This window comes from Rutidosis leptorrhynchoides, chromosome 9 (genome assembly GCF_046630445.1).
Source record: "Rutidosis leptorrhynchoides isolate AG116_Rl617_1_P2 chromosome 9, CSIRO_AGI_Rlap_v1, whole genome shotgun sequence".
NCBI classification, from domain to species: Eukaryota; Viridiplantae; Streptophyta; class Magnoliopsida; order Asterales; family Asteraceae; genus Rutidosis; species Rutidosis leptorrhynchoides.
Window position 1 is genome coordinate 174,738,095 of NC_092341.1, and position 16,467 is coordinate 174,754,561.

Here is a 16,467-nt window from a genome sequence, read left to right on the forward strand (position 1 = left end):
ACAAAACCATCGTGTACGAATCATCAACAACAGGATCATTACAAGGTTAAGTACTATATGTTGTAATTAAGGAAGTTGCATTCACGATAAAAAGGTGATGTCATAACCGTCATCAAATGTTTTACATTTCAAAAGCATGCTTCACTAAGTAGAAGCAAATAAATAAGTGTGCGTGACCCCAATGGTCGTTACAAGCATAGTTTCAAAAGTAGTAAAGTTATGAATTCAAAAGTAAACGTTCATGCAGGACATCTCTAGAGCAGCGGGTGTCTACAGCATGACTAGTACACAGCGGAAACTAACCTTAAGCACCTGAGAAAAACATGCTAAAAACGTCAACACAAAGGTTGGTGAGCTATAGTTTAAGTATAACAGTAAGTAAGGTAGGCCACGAGATTTCAGTGCTACAAAGAGCGTTTCAAAACAGTATGATAAAGTATATGTTAACCGTGGGCACTTGGTAACTAACTTAACATTTATACCCCATGAAAGTACACTTGGCAAGTGCGTAGGTCTAAGAAGTATTATACACTCGTTAAATGCTAGCGCGACTAGCCCGAATGGGGATGTCAAACCCTATGGATCCATATCTAAGATTCGCGTTCACGGTTCAAAAACCAATGATTAAACGTTACCGAGCTAAAGGGAATGTTTATGCCGTTGTATAACCCTCACATATATAAGTTTAAGTACTCGTGCCTAGTATGCAAAACATAAAATCCGCATGTATTCTCAGTCCCCAAAATAAGTTAAAGTAAAAAGGGAATGCTATAACTCACAATGATATGTAGCGGTAAAGTAGTAGTCGGGAAAGGTGTGCAAGTAAACGGTCCGAAAGTCCTCAACCTAAGTCAAATAGTACTAAGTCAGTAAATCGTCTTAATAGGTTTAAAAGTATGTAATTAAGGTCTTAAGGGTCATCATCATTCATCATTAAACAAAAGGCGTAAGGTAGGTTTCGTTTATGAAAGTAGTTTAAAACAAAGTCTGACTTCAGTCAGTCACCACGGCCTCTACCCTTACTGAATTAAGGTGAGACCAGTGGCCATGGCTCCGTCTATGAGTCCCTAAAGTGTGGTAAAATTTACAGAAGTAAACTCGTCTTGGTTTGACCGTGGCGACGGTCTAAGTGCGAGTAGGTCAGAAATTTCTGCACAACGTTCAAGGACATAGTGACGATCGGAGGGCCATAAATCCTAAACCGTAACTCGGATTAAGACGAGTCCTATATGAAAAGTTATCTACTCGAAAAGTTCTATCTAAAAATCAAGGTTAGAACAGAGCAGGTCTACTGGTCTGTTACAGAAACATCAGATCAGTAGCTTTTGGACAGAACAGTGAGTTTAAAAGGGTTCCGGTGGTCTTGGTGCTTGATGTTCATCATGGTTCTCATCCTTGATGCATATAGCTTCAAGTGTACAACTCATTGATGTATATACATCATCTTAACCAAGTCTTGACCATCATAACCCATGTGCAAGTCTAAGACATGAAGCACAACTCACTTAAGAGTTGTATGAAGTTTGATGAACCAAAGTTGCATCAAGGTCTTAGATCTAACACCTACATGGACTTTAAAGCTAATAACAAGTTACAAACTTGAAAGTAAACTAACAAATCAAGATCTTAAGATGTAGAAAATAGTTCTTTAGTTAGATCTTGAAGATCCAAGACTCAAAAGTCTAGATCAAGCATAAGTATACAAAGTTATATTCAAAAAGTTTCATTTGCATGTTCTTGAACTAGTAAAGTTAACCTTTAGTTCAAGAGAAATGAGATCAAGGTTAACTAGTAACACTTGACCAATAATAACATAAATCATGAAATTAAAGTGCAAGTAAATGAAGTAATTAGCTAAGTAAACAAGTAATTAAGTTCATTGTTTGCATACTTTAAAGATTCAAGCCTAAGCTTGATCTTTAAGGAAAGTAAACTTTAAAGTTTATTTCATGAATCACAAGTATGCTTTCAACACATGAACTTACAAACTCTTGAAACAATATAAGTAGAACATAAACTAGTAAGTTTAGTTCTTGTGTTCTTGATAAATACAAGATATTATGAAGAATCAAACTAGTAAGTTTGATCTTGTAACTAGTAAGGAACAACTAACAATTATATGTAACAAACTAATAACAACAAGTAATCAAACTACAAGTAACAAAAGATGATGATGATTAAGTGATGTTGGATTTCGGTTTAGGGACAAAGAAAGAAGAGAGAAAACTTCAAGTTACTTACAACTTGAGAGAGAAATGAGAGAAGGAGTTTGAGAGCAAATGAGTGTGTGTGAGAAATGAGAGAAATGTGAGTGAAGTAGTAAACAAGAAAATGAAACAAAACACTCCTAAAGGGAGCTTAGGGGCTGCGGTTTTTCAGCAGAAAATGGGGGGGAGGGAGAAGTTTTGTGGTCACTAGAATGTAAAGCTTCATAAAGGTGGTTAATGGGTGTAGTCTCATGGGGATTATGGACAAACTAGATTCCAAGTCAAGTTAACCAACTAGTTTCCATTTAACTTGATACTTACAAGTTCTTGGTGGGCTAACTAAGTCCATTAAGAAGTAGGGTGGGCTTACATAAGTCCATTAACACTAACAAGGCCCAAGTTCAAATAATAGCCCAAGTAACTAACTAACAACTTTAGTTAATTAAAATGATTAATAAACTAATCATGAATGTAAATAATATCTAAAAATATTATTCGTGAAAGTTCCGGGTGTCACAAAGACGTTTCGGGCAATTAAAGTCAAATTCGGGCAATCATGGCAACATGTAAATGTAATGACATACATTCGTTTTATCACACGTATTAATAATAATAATTATTAATAAATAAACGTTGGAAATTCCAAGGTCATTACAGGACGCCCGTGAGAACCCCGACTTGGTGACAGGTATATTCACTATCAACAATCTATTAGCTTCTGTCCTATTTGATACTGGTGTCGATAGAAGTTATGTATGTAGACACTTTTGCTATAAGATTAATTGGTTGTTAGTCCCTTTAAAGGAGAGTATGCTTATAGAGGTAGCCAATGGAAAACTTGAGAAAGTTAACCATATTAGCCGAGGAGCCATTATCAACATAGCTGGTGTGGATTTCGAGATTGACTTAATACCCATTAAGTTGGGAAGCTTTGACGTTATTATCGGTATGGACTGGTTGACCAAGATAAGGGCCGACATTATCTGTGGAGATAAAGATCTTCGTATACCACACGGAGATGGTGAGCCACTGGTCATTTACGGATAGAGATGTACCTCGAAGCTGAACCTCATTAGTTGCATGAAAGTGCAAAAGATCATGAAGAAGGGATGACTTGCTGTCCTAGCACATGTGAAAATGGTAGAAACCGAGGTGAAGAGTGTGAACGATGTTCGAATTGTGAACGAGTTTTCCGATGTCTTTCCAGAGGAATTGCCTAGATTGCCGCCACCGAGAGCAGTAGAGTTTCAGATCGATTTAGTGCCAGGAGCAGCACCTGTAGCTCGCGCACCTTATAGACTCGCACCTTCCTAGATGCAAGAATTACAGAGCCAACTACAAGAACTACTTGACTGTGGATTTATCCAACCAAGTTTCTCGCCTTGGGGCGCACCTGTGTTGTTTGTGAAGAAGAAGGATGGATCCTTCCGTATGTGTATCGACTACCGTGAACTCAACAAATTGACAATCAAGAATCGGTATCCTCTTCCCCGCATTGACGATCTTTTTGACCAACTACAAGGATCGAGCGTTTACTCCAAGATCGATTTGTGATCCGGTTATCACCAGTTCAGGGTAAAAGAAAGTGATGTAATGAAGACTGCATTCAGAACTCGTTATGGTCATTATGATTTTCTCGTGATGCCATTCGGTTTAACCAACGCACCTGCCGTATTCATGGATCTCATGAATCGTGTCTGCAAGCCATACCTGGATAAGTTCGTTATCGTCTTCATAGATGATATCCTCATCTACTCTAAGAGCGAAGAAGAGCATGAGCAACAACTCCGACTGGTACTTGAACTCTTGAGACAAGAACAACTTTATGTGAAATTCTCCAAGTGTGAATTTTGGTTGAAGGAAGTCCAATTTCTGGGTCATGTTGTGAGCAACCAGGGTATCAAGGTCGACCCCGCCAAGATTGAAGCTATCAGCAAGTGGGAAACCCCCACTACTCCGATGCATATTTGCCAATTTTTAGGTCTCGTCGGTTACTACCGAAGATTTATCGAAGGTTTCTCTCTGATTGCGCGTCCTTTGACCGCGCTGACTCACAAAGGGAAGAAGTTTATTTGGGAACCTGCACATGAATCAGTATTTCAAACCTTGAAGAAGAATTTGACCACTGCACCTATCTTATCTCTTCCTAAATGCAGTGACGATTTCGTCGTTTATTGCGATGCTTCGAAAAGTGGTTTTGGTTGTGTACTGATGCAACGCACAAAAGTTATCACTTATGCTTCCCGTCAATTGAAGATTCACAAGCGAAACTACACTACTCACAATCTCGAACTTAGAGCCGTTGTCTTTGTGTTCAAATTGTGGAGACACTATTTGTATGGAACAAAAAGTACTATCTTCACCGACCACAAGAGTCTCCAGCACATATTCGATCAGAAACAACTGAACATGAGACAGTGTCAATGGATCGAGACGTTGAACGACTACGATTGTGAACTTCGTTATCATCCTGGAAAGGCCAATGTTGTAGCTGACGCCTTGAGCCGAAAGGAGAGGATGACACCTCTCCGTGTACGGGCTCTGAACATCACCATCCATTCAAATCTCAACAGCCAAATCCGAGTAGCCTAATATGAGGCTCTCAAGGAGGAGAATATATCTCACGAACATTTGAACATACTTGTCTCTCGATTCGAGGTTAGGGAGACTGGACTCCGATGTTATGCCGGAAGGATTTGGGTACCTCTTTATGGAGATCTACGGAACTTTATACTAGATGAAGCCCACAAATCGAGATATTCGATTCATCCCGGAGCAGGCAAAATGTACCACGACCTTAAAGAACAGTATTGATGGCCGAATCTTAAGAAGGACGTTGCAACTTATGTTGGTAAGTGTTTGACTTGCTCGAAAGTTAAGGCCGAGCATCAGAGGCCCTCTGGGTTACTTCAGCAACCGAAAATCCCGCAATGGAAGTGGGAAAGGATAACGATAGATTTCATCACCAAGCTACCAAAGACGGTGGGAGGATACAATACCATCTGGGTTATTGTTGACCGCCTTACCAAATCTGCACACATTTTAGCCATGAAGGAAACGGATACGATGGAAAGACTCACTCAACTATACATCAAAGAGGTTGTATCTCGTCATGGTGTACCTTTATCGATCATCTCAGATCGCGATCCCCATTTTGCTTCTAGATTTTGGCGTTCTTTGCCAGAAGCCATGGGAACTCGTCTCGACATGAGTACTGCATATCACCCACAGACCGACGGGCAAAGTGAATGAATGATTCAGACCTTGGAAGACATGTTGCGTGCATGTGTTATTGATTTCGAAAAGGCCTGGGAAAGGCATTTGCCACTCGCTGAATTTTCTTACAACAACAGTTATCACTCGAGTATTAATGCCGTACCTTTTGAAGCGTTGTATGGCCGCAAGTGCCGATCTCCTATTTATTGGGCCGAAGTAGGCGAAAAGCAAATCACCGGACCCGAGGTAGTCCACGAAACAACAGAGAAGATTGCCCAGTTTCAAGCTAGACTTAAGACGGCTCGTGATCGTCAAAAGAGTTATGCTGACCATAAACGTAAAGACTTCGAATTCAACGTGGGCGACCGTGTAATGTTGAAGGTTGCACCTTGGAAAGGTGTGATCCGTTTTGAAAAACGTGGAAAGTTAAACCCATGATACATTGGTCCTTTTGAAATCTTGGAATGTGTTGGACCCGTTGCATACCTTCTGGACCTTCCAACGCAATTGAGCTCAGTTCATCCTACCTTCCACGTGTCAAACTTGAAGAAGTTTCTTGCTGCACCCGAACTTATCATACCACTGGAAGAACTTACAATTGACGACAAACTCCACTTTGTGGAAGAGCCTGTTGAAATTATGGACCGTGAGGTTAAAACTTTGAAACGCAACAAGATTCCGATCGTCCGAGTACGATGGAATGCCAAACGAGGACCTGAGTTTACCTGGGAGCGAGAGGATCAAATGATGCAAAAGTATCCTCACCTTTTCCCAACTCCTCCATCTACCTCAGCTTAAAATTTTGGGACAAAATTTTCTTTAACAGGTGGGTAATGTAACGACCCTGGATTTTCCAACGTTTACTTATTAATAGTTATTATTAATACTTGTGTTTTAATGAATGTATTGTTTATATACATTTACTTGTTACCGCAATTGACTATTAATTGCCCGACACGTCTTTGAGACACACGAACTTTACACGAATAATATTTTTGAATATTATTTACATTCATGATTACGTTTTATTAATCATTTTTAATTAACTAGTGCTAATGGTTAATTACTTGGGCTTTATTGGATTATTTGTTACATACTTGGTCTTTTATTAATGGACTCATGCTAATGGACTTAGAAGCCCACCCTACACACTTAATGGATTATTTAGCCCATCTTAAAATGCAAGTATCATACTTAGACTTAACTAGATTGATTAAGTTGTGAAAGAATCTAGTTACTTGTTCCATTACACATCTTTCCCATGAAAACACACCTTATAACCAACTTTTAAGCCAACTACATGCAAGAGACTTGTGGACAACTCCTTCCCCCTTCCCTTTGAGAAACCGTCGGCCTACAAGCATGGGGAGGGGTTTTTGTTTCATTTCTTGTATTATTTACTCACTTATACTTCATTCACTTTTCACACACTTCATTTCACTTCACATTTTTCTCTCATTTCTCTCAAACATTTCTCTCCTTTCTTGTAAGTAACTTGAACTTTTCTTCCTTCTTTCTTTCCTCTAAAAACCGTAACCATGAATACATACATCATCATCATCCTTGCTTGTCTTAATACTTGTTCAGTGTTGTTGTTTTGTTACTTGTCTTTGCTAGTTGTTTACTTACTAGTACAAGAATCAAACTTTCTTGTTAGATTCTTCATATTATCTTGTATTTACAAGAACACACAAGAACCTAAACTTACTAGTTTATGGTTCAACACTTAATGTTTTTAAAAGATTGAAGGTTCATGTGTTGTAAAAGTCATACTTGAATCCATGTTTGTAAACTTAAAGTTTACTTTCTTAAAGATCAAGATCTTGGCTTGAATCTTTAAAGTATGAACAACCATGAACTAGTTACTTGTTTACTTAGTTTATTTCTTCATTTCAAGCACTTTTGAATTCGTGATTTGTTGTTATAATGGTCAAGTGTTACTAGTTAATCTTGATCTCATACATTCTTGAACTAAAGTTAACTTTGTAAGTTCAAGAACATGGAAGTATAACTTTTTAGTTATAAATTCGTACACTTGTGCTAGATTTAACTTAATAACTTTAGATCTAGACTTTTGGGTCTTGGATCTTCAAGATCTAACTAAGAACTATGTTCTACAACTTAAGATCTTGATTAGTTAGTTTACTTTCAAGTTTGTAGTTTAATATTACTTTTATAACTCTTGTATGTGTTGGATCTAAGGTCTTGATGTAACTTTGGTTCATAAAACATCATACAACTCTTAAGTGAGTTGTTCTACATATCTTAGACTTACACTAGTGTCATGATAGTCAAAACTTGGTTAATATTACCTTTAGAGTTCATGTATGTGTCGAATCTAAGATCTTGATGTAACTTTGGTTCATCAAACTACTTGCAACACTTAATTGAGTTGTGCTACTTATATTAGACTTACACTTGTGTTATGATGGTCAAAACTTGGTAAAGATGATGCAAACACATCAACGAGCTGTACACTTGAAGCTATATGCATCAAGGATGAGAACTGTGATGAACGTCAAGCACCAAGAACCCACCGGAACACACTGTTTACTGTTTTCTGGAACTGGTCAGATCACCTGGGCTACTGTAAAGATGATTTTCAGTTTTCTCAGGTCGTGTAGATAACTTTTCATTTAAGACTCGTCTTAATCCGAGTTACGGTTTAGGATTTATGGCCCTCCGAACGTCACTATGTCCTTTTAACATTGTGCTGAAAATTCTGACCTACTCGCACTTAAACCGTCGCCACGGCCAAACAAAGACGAGTTTGCTTCTGGAAATTTTACCACAACTAAAGGACTCATATACGGAGCCATGGCCATTGGTCTCACCTTATTTCAGTAGGTATAGGGGCCGTGGTGACTGATCGAAGTCAGCCTTTGTTTTAAACTCTTTTCATGAACGAAACTTACTTTACACCTTTTGTTTGATGATGAATGATGATGACCCTTTAAGACCTAATTTACATACTTTTAAACCTATTGGGACGATTTACTAACTTAGTAATATTTGACTTAGGTTGAGGACTTTCCGGACCTACATACTTGCTTACTTTCCGACTCAACTTTACTACTACTTTACCACTGTGAGTTATAGCATCCCTTTTTACTTTAACTATTTTGGGAACTGAGAATACATGCGCATTTTACGTTTTACATACTAGGCACGAGTACTTAAACTTTATATATGTGTGGGTTATACAACGGCATAAACATTCCCTTTAGCTCGGTAACGTTTAGTCATTGGTTTTTGAACCGGTGAACGCGAATCTTAGATATGGATCCATAGGGTTTGACATCCCCACTCGGGCTAGTAGAGCTAGCATTTAACGGGTGTTTAATACTTCGTATACATACGCACTTTCCAAGTGTACTTTCAGGGGGTTATAAACGTTAAGTTAGTTACCAAGTGCCCACGGTTAAACATATACTTTATCATACTGTTTTGAAACGCTCTTTGTAGCACTGAAATCTCGTGGCCTACCTTACATTACTGTTATACTTAAACTATAGCTCACCAACCTGTGTGTTGACATTTTTAAGCATATTTTTCTCAGGTGCTTAAGGTTAGCCGCTTCCGCTGTTGTACTAGTCTTGCTGTAGACACCCGCTACTTTAGAGATGTCACCGCATGAACGTTTATCTTGCATTCATAAACATTATTACTTTTGAAAATATGATTTGTAACGACCTAAGGGTCACGTACAATTATTAATTGCTTCTATTCATAGAAGCATACTTTTGATGTAAAACATTCGACGTTGGTTATGACGTCACCTTTTATCATGAATGCAAAATTGTTTTGAAAACGCATATAGTGTTTGACCTTGTAATGATCCTGTTATTGATGGTCCGTACATGATGATTTAGTACGGGGCGTCACAGGTATAGCAGCAAAAATGAGATTAAGATAGCTGCGTAGCAGTTTAAAATCAAAGTGATGATGAATAGTAATAATGGTCATCGTTTGATCTTGCATTTAAGATAAGAAAGATACTAGTAGTAGACAGGAGATAGAATAATATGATGGTATTCGATTGGGATCAAGGTGATGGAGGTATGGTAATTGACAGCGTTGGGTTTTGAGGGTGAGTAGAGGGTTGTGGTGGTTATCGATAGGTTTTGAGTTTCGGGTTACAATCGAGCAACAACAATAGTAGCATCCTTCTTGTTGTTGCAGTAACAAAATCGATAATGATTTGTTTGATGTTTAAGTCGAATAGGTCAATAACAGAGATAAATAATAACTCACATGAATTATATATCAGGTTTGAATATAGTTGTTGATCACCAAAGCAGAAAAATATATAACGGCGTAGTAGCTCATATAAATGAAAGATGGTGGTTTGCATATGATCTTGCGTTTAAAACAAAAGGAAAAGGGCACGAATAATTGGGTTTTTGATGAAGGTGAGTGAAGGTGATGTTTGGGGTTCACGGGTAGCAAGTAAACGACTCTAGTGGTATTTTATGGAGATATGGTGGTTGTTTATGTGGTTAAGTGGGTGTGATTCTTGTTTGGCTATTTTAGTCGATTAAAACAGAAATACATTTAATAAAAGCATAAGGAAGATATAGGTGTTGGAAGTTTATAGTAACAAAGATGTGATTGTGCTTGAAATGAGTTGATATGTATATGTTATTTATCTCGAATTGCATTTGGATGTATATATAATATTAGGATATTAATGAATCAATCAAACTCTTAGTGGAGATAGGTGTACTCCACCAACAAAAGAAATATAATAATTACATATTAAAAGTAAATAAAGAAAAGAAAATGTGTAGTTAAATGATTAAATCTCTGCCGACAGTTTTTACGGGTAGTGTATCGTGCGAAACCAGTGGCGGATAAAAGTGTTCAGAAAAATTCCAAAATTTTAAATTAACTATATTTATTTATTTTGGTCATTATGGTATAAAATTCAATCATTAATTTAATAAATAAAAATTACATCAACTGTCCCTCCCATTTATGGGTAAAATATAAAAAAATGTTAAAACTTAACAAATAGTTCCTAAATACATTTTTAATAAGCCTAAAATTTATAGAGCTCATTTTCGTATCACCGTTTATATTAAAATTACATAAGTTTGAATTTAACTTGCTTAATATCAATCGAAATATCAAACGAGTATTACAATCATTTAATATTTATATTTAATATACTTTATTTATATATAGAGATATATTTTAAATAATAATTATTATAATATCCTATTTTTATTTCATTAATTTTTAATAACAACAACATATAATACTTCAAATTATATTTCGAATTGTTATTTATATATACATACACACATATCTATTTACAATTAATTGTTCGTGAATCGTCGAGAGCAGTCGAAGGTCAATTGAATATATATACATCGTTTCAAAATTTTCTAGACTCAACATTACATACTTTGCTTATCGTATCGAAATCATATAAAGATTAAATTTAAATTTAGTCGGAAATTCCCGGGTCGTCACATGAAGCCTAAACCCTGAACTCTAAACCCTAAACTCACTAAACCCTGAACTCTAAACGATAAACCATAAACCCTAAAGCCTATACCCTAAAGCCTAAACCATAAAGACTAAACCCTGAATCTTAAACCCTAAAGACTAAACCCTAAACTTTAAACCCTAAACCCCAAAACCTAAACTCTAAACCCTAAAGCCTAAACCTTGAACCCTGAACCCTAAACCCAATAGCCTAAACCCTAAAGCCTAAAGCCTAAACCCTAAACCTTTAACTCCAAAGCCTAAACCTAAACCCTAAAGCATAAACCTTAAACCTTAAACCTCGAACCCTAAAACCTAAAGCCTAAACCCTAAATCCTAAACCCTGAACCCTGAACTCTAAACCCTAAACCCTAAACCCTAAACTCCGAACCCGGCCTGAACCCTGAACCATAAACCCTAAAGCATAAACCCCAAACCTAAACCCTAAACCATGAACCCGGTACTGTAGGATATATATATATATATATATATATATATATATATATATATATATATATATATACATATATATATATATATATATATATATATATATATATATATATATATAGATATTACATCAACGAATTCATATTCAATCCATTTCCATGGAAACCCATTCGAAACCAAAAATATGGCTTGATTGGCAAATGGTGTGGAGGTTTAAATCCGAAACCAACTATTTGTGGGTCAACGTCATATCAAGTATTTACGGGGCTTCGGGTGGACTGGGGTAAACAAGATTCAACTTAAAAGCTTCGATTGGGTCGCGAAAGGTGTAAAACAAAGTCGATTGATTGGCATACATGGCTCAGATCTCCCCAAACCTTCCTCTCTTAGGTTTGCTCCATTACGGGATGTCATCTTAGCATCATAGTTTGGTCGTGGGCTTTTTGTATATATTTCGTGTTTTGTTTCTTTCGCGTGTTTGTTTCTTGGCGTGTTTGTATTCGTGTATATATTTCAATAAAAATGTTGCCTTACAAAAAAATTCAATCCATTTCCATTCCTAACTATAAATATTATGGAATTTATGATTCAATACAATAATGACATGTATTTGTGTCACTTAAACTAACGCATCACTTCAAATAAAAGGTACTCAAATTTATTGTTAGTAAACAACTTAAACTTAAGAAACTAATTCATTAAAAATGTATTTCAATTGATTTTATATGACACTTACAATATGGATCTTAATATGTGTGATGTTAAGTGACTTTATAGAGGTACTCACAAATATTAAAAGTCGGAATACAAATTAGTTTTATATAAAATGTAACAATTCACAAAATCATCAATTGTCAAAAATATATTAAAAATACAAATACAAAATTTTGAATATACCCCGGAAGAAATTGGAGAAGCCTGCTTCTTATCCCCAAAATTTTCAATTCCAAAATAAAAATCTTCAACCCCAAATTATCTATCTATTCTCAGTTTGAACCACGACCTTTTATCCCCAATTTTTTCATCCACAGCCCCTCACAAATACCGACGGTTGCAAACAGGATAAGCAAGAGGCACAACTGCGCCATATCTATTAGAAAGTGGAAGTAACAGGCTATCAAGATCTTGTGTGCCGCTGTAATTTTCGGTGCCATAAAATATCTTTTCAACACTTACATGTAAATAACTAACCCAATTGACTACTTAATCATCAAGATAGATTGGGAACGTTGCCCATATCAGGTTTGATTTTCAACATGTATTTCACTGATTTTGATTTTTTAAATTTTAAAAACTTAAAATCATGAGGTTGTATTTGAATAGAGTAGTTTCATTATTAATTTGCGGATTTAGTACATAAATTATCTGCTTTATGTTTTGTTTCAATTTTTTCTACCTTGTATTCGTCAGATTTGTTGTGATTTTATGACAGTTAATCACATGTTAGCATAACTATTAATATTAGAGTGTGTAAATTTACAATGTCAATTGATTGATTATGGGGTGTTTGACTTTCAAATTAGTGTACATACTTGATTTGAAGTAGTTTTGTTGAAATATTAGATGACAAAAATGGGTTTTGAGGAAATCTTGAGAATTTGGTAAGATGAAGAGAAGAAATTGTTACACTGGGTTTTAGAAAGTGTTCACATGTTCCTTTGAGTTTTTGATAGCCTATTCTCGGTGCTAGTTGTTGTTCTAAGTGCCTATGTTTTTTATTCCTAACAAACCATTTTTTGATTAAACTGTAATGACTAATAGGTATATTCTTCTAAACTGATTTTACATTATGTTGAACTTTTTAAAACCATAAGCACTTGACCAATACAATTTTTTTATTGTAAATTTACAGCTGCCCTTTTTTGTTCAACAAATCTAGTACATAGCCTTAGTTTTAAATAATTGTTGTAATTTGTATTGTCAAAGTAGTTGATACAAGTTGAAATTGAATCACTAATATTAGATATTCACATTGGTATATGATAATTTGTATTGTAAATTATATAGTAGCTAATTTAATCTTGTATTATTGTGCTCTATGCTTTTAAGTTATAATGTTCTTATCTTAATGTGTGTTTTCATATAACTTTGTTTTTTTTTTTTTATAAAAAAAAACGTATACTTTGTAACCTACAGTTAACATGTCGAATTTGTCAAATTTGTTTTCAAATTTATTGACTGTTTGTCAATTTTGTCGAACTAGTTGACAATAGTCCCTCTAAACAACCTTCTACCGGTGTGTCTCGAGCAACTCCATCATACAAAAAAAATTATTAATTTTTCTTATTCTTCTTTAGCATGTTATTAATTTTTTATTAACTGGCTTCTTATTTTATGCTTCAACATAGATGTTCCACAATTTCATTCTACAACCAAAATTAACCAATTGTCATGTCTGCATAAGAATTTGCTTATTTGTTGTCATTTTTTTTTTTTTTCCCTTCTATTTTTTCTGTAAGCTTGCTAAATTTACTTAATTAATTTGTATTCCATCAGGACTTGTGATTGATGAAAAGCCTAAAACAGCGGATGAAGAGACTTTTTAAAAGCTTAAACCGGCTGTTGAGGTTGATGCCGTTAAATCGACGATTCAAGACACTGATGAAAAGCCTAAACCGGTTGTTGAGATTGATGCCGATAAATTGGTGATTGAAATGACTGATGAAAAGCATGAACTGGCTGTTGAGATTGATACCGATAAATCAGCGATTGAAGAGACCGTTGAAAAGCCTAAACTGGCTGTTGAGATTGATGCCGATAAATCGCAAATCGAAGAGACTTATGAAAAGCCTAAACCGGCTGTTGAGATCGATGCTGATAAATCGGTGATCGAGGAGACTGATGAAAAGCCTAAACCGATCGAAACTCCCGAGCCTGATATGGAAGATACTAACGAAGAGGTGTTAACTCAAAATGTTGACCCAGTTGTTTCATCTCCTTCTAAACTTGCCGAAAATCGATCTTCAGGTGAAATCCCAATATACATACACGCACACACACATCCATATCATATCATTCTTTTCTTTTATATGGTTCTTGCAGTTGTGATGCGTGAATTTTCATTTTTTTTAATTAAAATTCAGCTTTAGTTAATTCACTACAAATTTGTTTCTATCTATATATTTTGTGTGCAAAAGATAGCTCAATTTAATTAATTTGTATTACATTTCAGGACTTGTGAGTGAGGAGAGTTTTGAGCAATTAGGAACTGTTGAGATCGTTGCTGCAATTCTGTAATCAAAAAGATTGATGAAATGCCTACACTAATCAAAGCACCTGAACCTGAAAAGTGTGAAAAGAAACCGAAGTTCAATTTACGCAAAAGTTTAGCCTGGGACAGTGCCTTTTTTACAGTGATGGTATGCTATAACTTTAGCTTAATATCACATTTATTTGACGACTTCAATTATTTTAGAGGGTGTTTAGATTTTTGATTTGAAACTAGTCACTGCATCAGATTATAGCGACTTCAAGTCACTGTAATCTGTTTTTGATCTCTACATAAACAGTGTTTTGTTATTTATTAGGGGTTAAATGGTCACTCTTAGATAAACGAATACACAAGTTCTCCATGTAAGTCTGTTATAATTTATACCGATGTTCGGTATACTCATAAGTAAATAAATGATTAAGTAGCTCCCTAATTTTTTACCTTACTGTTGCTAGTTATACATGTATCTGATCATTCCAATATTTTGGTATATTCACATTATAGTTATTTAATACTTACAAAACTGAGATTATATATTGTGGTAAATAACTTTATAGTTTAGTTTTTCACGTTGCTTCTTAGTTTACACATTTAGTTTTCATATATTCATTTGGATTGCTTCCTGAGAATCGCCATTCAACAGTTCGTATTAACTTTTTTATCATTTAAATTACGAGTTCTAATCATTCTCTATTGTATGTTTCCTAAATTTGCAACTTCATGTTCTTTGGTTGTTTGCTATTGCTATGTCAAGCTATTAACTATCAGTGTTCATCATTGCCTGAAACCTCTGTCGCCCTTTATCCCTAAGGTATATAATTGTGTTCTTTTCTGCTTAATCAGTTACCTGTTTCTCACTTCCAAATTTTGTGAAAATAGTTATTGTAGTAGATGTTTAATTTGTCGCTATAGTAGGAACCTAAATGCTATGCTAGATGAATATTTGCTTGGACCATATGGTTTATTTGTGACAGTTGGAGACACTATTGGTACGTCTCTCGCTTGGCCTTGTCTGTTTATATAGGTATGTCCTTGTTAAACTTGTAATAATTAACATTAATTTTAACGTATACCTTTATGTTTATACATGGATGGTTTATTTATAGGTGGTACGTTAAGATTGATAGAGATAGATGTTGACCTAATACGTTATGCGTTGCTTGTCGTTGATTTTACGTTCTTGTTAAATGTTATTCGATTTGGGATTAATTGTGAATTTTTATGTTTAGTTTTGTTTGTGTTATGAGAATAATTTATTGAAAAATAATTTTGTTTTATTTTATATCTGTTCTAACATATGAAATATATAAAAAATTTTTGTAGGTAGTACTTCTTGATTAAGAAGATTGCTTCATGATCGATCTGCTCGTTCTTAGGATTCATGTTTTTACTTCTTTATTATTATCGCCAAATGTTACTAGACTTTTATATTTGATTTTTGTAATTATGTTTACTTCCAGATGAAACATATATGAATATGAGATTATGAGTTTGCTATTAAATAAAAATCAGTTTTTGAATGTCAATTTCATTTATAGAATTTGTTTGTTTTAATTATAATTTTATGATCATGTCCATGATTATTTTATATTATCATGACCATTATAGCTGATTTGCGCGATCCTAAAAATCGGTTTTATAATTTTACTTTGAGATTTAAGGACCCTTTTAAAAAGTTCTAATATATGTTTTTAGGACCAATTTGTATTGTAAATATTTATATTATAAGACCCTAAAAAGGGGTTTCATAATCTTAGTTAAGATGTTAGGACCTTTTTAATGGATCCTAATATATGTTTTAGGACCCATTTATATTGTAAATAATTATATTATAGGACCCTAAAAAGGGTATCATCATCTTGGTTAGGATATTAGGACCTTCATTAACAG

General features: G+C 34.9%; 1 protein-coding gene across 2 annotated transcripts; it reads left to right on the forward strand.

The window, feature by feature from the left end:
- Nucleotides 1-12,276: 12,276 nt before the first annotated feature.
- Nucleotides 12,277-16,061, forward strand: LOC139866991 (uncharacterized). Of its 2 annotated transcripts, XR_011765718.1 has the most exons (4): nt 12,277-12,608; nt 13,863-14,333; nt 14,539-14,725; nt 15,901-16,061. XR_011765718.1 is itself a non-coding variant. In XM_071855295.1 (3 exons), the coding sequence occupies exons 2-3, from the start codon at nt 14,021-14,023 to the stop codon at nt 14,601-14,603; spliced, it is 378 nt and encodes a 125-aa protein (XP_071711396.1). In that variant the 5' UTR covers nt 12,278-12,608; nt 13,863-14,020; the 3' UTR covers nt 14,604-15,310. The 2 variants fall into 2 exon arrangements, 1 of the variants encoding a protein (XP_071711396.1); XM_071855295.1 differs by lacking the exon at nt 15,901-16,061 and having other exon boundaries at nt 12,278-12,608; nt 14,539-15,310.
- Nucleotides 16,062-16,467: the final 406 nt, after the last annotated feature.

Coding starts and splice junctions, on each gene's coding strand:
- LOC139866991 (XM_071855295.1), top strand. CDS start 14,021: ATGACTGATGAAAAGCATGAACTGGCTGTTGAGATTGATACCGATAAA. Junction 14,334..14,538: donor TGCCGAAAATCGATCTTCAG/GTGAAATCCCAA, acceptor ATTACATTTCAG/GACTTGTGAGTGAGGAGAGT.